This window comes from Tupaia chinensis, unplaced genomic scaffold, assembly GCF_000334495.1.
Source record: "Tupaia chinensis unplaced genomic scaffold, TupChi_1.0 Scaffold000117_2, whole genome shotgun sequence".
In the NCBI taxonomy this organism is placed as follows: Eukaryota; Metazoa; Chordata; class Mammalia; order Scandentia; family Tupaiidae; genus Tupaia; species Tupaia belangeri.
This window is the reverse complement of record NW_006159583.1, coordinates 8380756-8386358: the sequence shown is the minus strand read 5'-3', so window position 1 is coordinate 8386358 and position 5603 is coordinate 8380756. Positions and strand designations below refer to the sequence as shown.

Below are 5603 nucleotides of genomic sequence, written 5' to 3'. Positions count from 1 at the left end.
TTTTGGAGAGATTTTTGCTATAGGGCGCGTGTGCTCGCCAGACAGACAGAGACATAGAGACAGAAAGTGAGAAATCACCCCCCAGGGAGGATGGTCACGCCACAATCTCTTCTTCTCCATTTTCCTCTTGGGATTTTGGGCACACACGCACACGTGCCCGGCAACATTTCCCATCTTTTGAAAGCCACTCTAATTGTTCTCATAAGTAGACAGAGGTGAGAGTAGAAAATGGGATATCAAAGGGAAAGATGTTAATCTCCAGTATATTTTCAAACTGCACTGAATTTTTACTGAAGTCTTTCCATTCTCAGGAAAACCGTTTCTCAATTCAAAAAAAAAAACGTTTTAAGCCTCTCTATTACTATTTCGATGGGGGTGGGGGAATGCATGCTAAAGAAAGAGGAAGTTAATCACCTCTTTAATTTTTAGAAGAATTAACAGTATATCCTCTCAGACCACATAGGAGAAAAGGCCTCCTTTTACCCGCCCCTTGAATTTTCCGAGCTTATACTGAACCATAAGGGAGGAAGTGCTTTGAAGCATCACAAAAGAATACTATATAAACCATCTTTGCAATGACCTTTACTCCTGGTTTATGAAGTTCAAGAATTAAGTACTTTTAATATTTTATATCTCACATTATTTTTATGTAATAAAATATTTTTTCCAAAGTAAAAAAGTAAAATTGTTTTTTACTATTTAAGTAAGGAAAGTGGGACAAAAAGAGCTTCCATAGTTAACGCTCATCATATGGTCATTTTCTTGCCTTGTTAATTAAAAAGAAAGCATTACACTGACATTATTTTAAAATATCTAAAAATACACTATTTCTTAATTCAAAGACAAATATTGGACCAGCTCTGGGGTGCAGAGAGAGCATGCTGCTTGGAAGAAGCTGGATCCCACATGGTGACAGTGTCCAACTCCTGACCTGGCCAGCCTGAAGCAAACTGGGTTCACGCACAAGTGTCCAGGATCCAATGGGCTGGGAAACTGGATGAAGGGGATCACAGCGTGACCAGAACTCATGGAGGGTACACATCTCTCTTGTTTTCTCTGTTAGTCAGTCTCGTGTGCATGTGTACACACTGTATCATGAATAATCACATTTTTTTTCAAACTAAGGCCAAGTAATATAATGAAATGAACATAGGTATTAAAAAAATAGTAAGTCCAAGTGTTTTCTGGTCACTTAACCAGCTGTGTGGACTCAGACCAGAGACAGACTATCTGTCCTCAGTTTCCTCCTATGCACTTAGGGTTTCGTACCTTACGAAATGCTTTGACATTCATTTTACTTCATCCTAACCGTGGCTCTGTAAAGCAGGTTGTTATTCATTTTGAAGACAGGGAAACTGAGACTGAGCAAAGTTGACTTGGCACAGGGCTCACTTGTTGGGTGGATCCCAGAAGTCCTCAACCAGATAAACTCTTTAAGATCACTTTCAATTCAAAAAGGTATACCCTGCTTTGCCCAAGGAAATACAATTGATGAAATGTAATCCATCACTACGCATTTAAAGCAAAATGTTCGATACTCACTCCCTCATGTTTCCCAGTTGGTATATTTTTGACATATTCTTACCGTCCAGGGAGTAGCTTTGCAATTTCTGCCCATCTGTTCCCCAGTCTCTTGTGTGCTTGGTAAATAATTCTATCTTCTTCTTCTGTCCAGGAGGTTTTCTTAACTTCTGGATTCAAGTGATTATGCCACCTCTCTCTACATTGTTTTCCAATTCTCCCTTTTAAGTGCTTGGCAATAACAGACCAACGTTTTGGACCATATTTCTGTACAAGCTCAATCACCTTCAGATAAACACACAAAAATAACCTGTGTTTTAATGTTATGTAACGAGTCAGTGTAATCATTCTTCAGAGTTAGACGATCTTCGGAAAATTTCTAAAATTCTGCCATCATTAATTGGAAATATGGGGATAGAGTCCATTAATTGGAAATATGGGAATAGAGTCCTTTACTTCCAGTTTGCACATGTGTCCTACTTCTTCAAAGTGGAAAACACTCAAAAAATATGTTTTGGGAATTTCTTAATTATGATCCACATGCCAATGAACAAAACTTACTCTCTGATCTTCTTCTTTGGTCCAAGGACCCTTGATGAGTTCAGGGTTCAGTACTTTCTGCCATCGGTGTTGGCACTGTACATCTGTCCGATTCTAGACAAGTAAAGTATGCATCATAAAGATATAATAAACAAGTGAAGACTTTATGACAATGAATTATATATAGACAATATTCAGTGAAAGCATTTCAGAACATTTAAGGGCATGTTTCGAGAGCCTTCCAGTCTCTCCTAACTTCCAGGCTAGAGAACATGCAAAGAACATACCAAAGTTGCATCTAAAATCAGAAGCTCTGCCTCTGAGAAAAATAGCCCTGCCACACGAACTATGAAACATCGTACGCAACGGGTGCCTGTCAGTTTAACTTTACCTTATCTTCAGTCTGTTGCATGTGGAAGTACCCGGCTGGCCTAAGACTTGCAGTTTCTATTTCAGGCTTTTATGGACAACTACTCTAAATGAATAGAGTTTGCTTCCCATTCAGATTCAGAGAAGTGCTTCAATTTAGGGCCACAGTACTTATAGAGTGAAAAACCAAGTTGAATAAAAGCTAGTCCCCACCCTGTAGAAGCTTGTTACCTTATACAAAGGGAAAGACAAATACATAATTAACCCTAACAGTAGGCTTTATTGATTCATCTGCAAGAAAGAAAATCAAAGCAAAATGATATGGAGGTAAGCGCACAAGCATCTCCTTAGGAGGAAAAATTGTTTTCTTAGGAGTCCAGAAAAGCTCTTGATACGGACTCTGAAGGATAGTCAGAACTTCAAATGGTGAAGTAAAGGGAGAACATTCAAGGAGACAGGATCACCAGGAACAATAGCTCAGAGGACGGAAAGCAGAAATGAAGGCCAACGAAGCTGCTCATTGGGAGGAAAATAGGAAGAGAACTGGAGCTGTAGGTTGGGGCCAAAGAAGAGGGCCTTCCTGTGTGAGGCTGGGCAGTTTACTGAATCTGTGAAAGTCTGTCATCCCTCTCAGTTTGGGAAAGATAAGGTACATCTGCATTCTAGAAAGGCCCATAGGCCTATGGCGTTTGGGATAGATGGAAACATGGAAAGTTACAAGTGGAGACGGCAGTTAGGAAGACACTGACATAGGCCAGATGAGAGGGAAGGAGGCTTAATCTGTGGCACGCCATGAGCATAAAAAGGAAGGGACTAACTATCAGTCCCAAGGAATCCATGTCTCATAGTAACTGCTTGAATTTAGGGGATGACAGAATGGAATAACTCAAAAGAGACTCCAGAATTTTAAATCCAGGTGCCAAAATTATGGCTAGTAACAAGAAAACGGAATTTAGATGAAGCTAACTTGAAGAAAAAAAGCAAGTTTAAGCATCTACCTTGTAACAGATCATCAAAATGCTAATTTATACTATCTTAACACATAAAAATACAATACAAGAAGCAATTGTTTAAAAAATATTGTCAAAATTCCCTAAATAATCTATATAAAAATTCTGATTATATGTATTATTATATAAAATATAAGTTATAGATGGGGCATCTTTCCTTCTGCTTCTTATATGTGGGCAAATATATAATCTTTTTAAAGATTTATTTTATTTAATTTCATTTATTTATTTATTTATTTTAAAATTTTGATCAGAGAGGAACAGAGTGAGACAGATTGAGAGAGAAACAGAGAGAGAGAGAGAAAGAGAAAGCAAGCTGCCAGGGCCAGGACTCGAACTGCAGTTGGCCATGATGGAGTCAGGCACCATGCCACCTGCCGGCCCCACAAATACGTAAAATATTAGTAAACCTTTTCTAAAATATTTTATTGAAATCTTTGGGAGAAGTTTTTCTCTTATGAAAAAAAAAATTACTAACTTACCGGAAGATAATTTGGCAATAACTTTCCAGTCATCTGTTCCATTCTGTTCCACCAGCTTCTTTAGTTTTTCATCCTAAGACATTTAAAGGTAATCCTAGGATATAGTCATTTACTGTATTACTTAGTTCAAGTTAGAGTGAACAGGGAACCAATCCAATCATCTAATCCATAAAAAGGATCTCCCCAAAGGGTCCAAATACAGCAGATATTAATGCAATACACTGGTTTAGAGCATAGGTTTACTTAAAGCCAGGCTAGAGTTTGCATGATGAATGGCCTACTGATTGGTTGTATAAGCTTGAATATATGATTTTACTTTCTGGATCTTAGTATTGTCATCTATAAAATGGGAGTGTTGATAACAGCAGGGTGATTTGGGGATTGTATGGGATAATTACATGTAAGATTTAGCATATAACTTGGCACATATTTAATGTTTAATATATGGTAACTGCTAAGAGTTTTACTTTGTTAGAGAAAAATGAATTCTAATGCTAGATTTGACATTGAACTATGGCAATAGATATGATCTTGAATAAGAAATACAACATTTCTAGTTAGTTCAACCGCTTTTGTATGAAAGAAGGAAGATCACTTTTCTGAATTAAACTTGAAGGCAGGCAAAATATAAGAAAATCATTCAATTTTAGTAGTAATATATTTGCAATTTAAACAAGTCAGACATAAAGATACCAGATGTTGTGGGCCATTGGTTTTTTCAGTTCATATACCTTTTACGGTCACAAGTGACTTTCTAAATGTGTTCTTTTTTTTTTTTGTTTCTGCAAAGGTAAGATTGACACACAATGCAGGTTTCTAGTACAATACAGATATAGGAATTAAGAAACCAAGGTTAACAACAGAACTTTTAAATCCCTAAGGTTCTTCCAAGTAAACAATTTCAATAAGTAAAATATGCCTTTTTTTCTGGGCCTTCCCACAAATTCTGTCTGCTGTCAACAGGGGCCTGGCTTAAATGAAGATGCATTGAATGTGAAGAAGAGTTAATACCATTTAGTCTAATGTGGAAACTCTAGAATCAGTTGCATAACTTTTTGAGAACATTAAAGAAAAAAAAATCTTTCCCTCACATATTAATGATCTTGCTCCAGAAGTATTTTTCCACTTCTTACAAAGATCAAGCTTTTGAATAGTAGAAAAAGAAATGTAGGAAGCAGCTAAATCTCAATCCATTCGTGCACGCTTTTAGAACACATCACATGTGTATGGCTCTGTGGAATATTACATATCAAGCACATTAAATGAGCCCATGGAAACAAGATGAGTTCTATGAGTGCTTTGTTCTGGTCTGGCAAATAGCAACTCATTCATTTATTCAGGGAACATTTATTTTTGTCCTATTTGTGTCAAGCAATTCTGGATTTAGAGACAGAGATGAAGACACATTTAGCCTTGCACCTGAGAGACTAGCTGTCTACTGCGGGGAGGCAACAGTAATGTAGGGTATGGGACCATGGGAGGATGCAACCAACCCTGTCTGGGGAGCCAGGGTTGGTTTCACAGAAGAGGTGATATCTTCAGAGGTAATGAGGATGTAGTAAGAAGTGGTAGGCAAAAGAATGAGAACTCAGGCAGAGGGAAACACAGATGAAGCATAAAGTGAGAAGGATAGGACACTCAAAGAGCTATGAAAAGTTTGGAAATGGATGGTAGGGAAGAG

General features: G+C 37.6%; 1 protein-coding gene across 1 annotated transcript in view; it reads right to left on the bottom strand.

The window, feature by feature from the left end:
- The window catches only part of MYB (MYB proto-oncogene, transcription factor), a 45273-nt gene that overhangs the window by 33914 nt on the left and 5756 nt on the right, over nucleotides 1–5603 (bottom strand). The window contains 4 exon segments of the mRNA XM_027770256.1: nucleotides 1586–1806; nucleotides 2083–2175; nucleotides 3923–3934; nucleotides 3936–3995. Of these exon segments, the coding sequence (XP_027626057.1) occupies nucleotides 1586–1806; nucleotides 2083–2175; nucleotides 3923–3934; nucleotides 3936–3995 (386 nt within the window).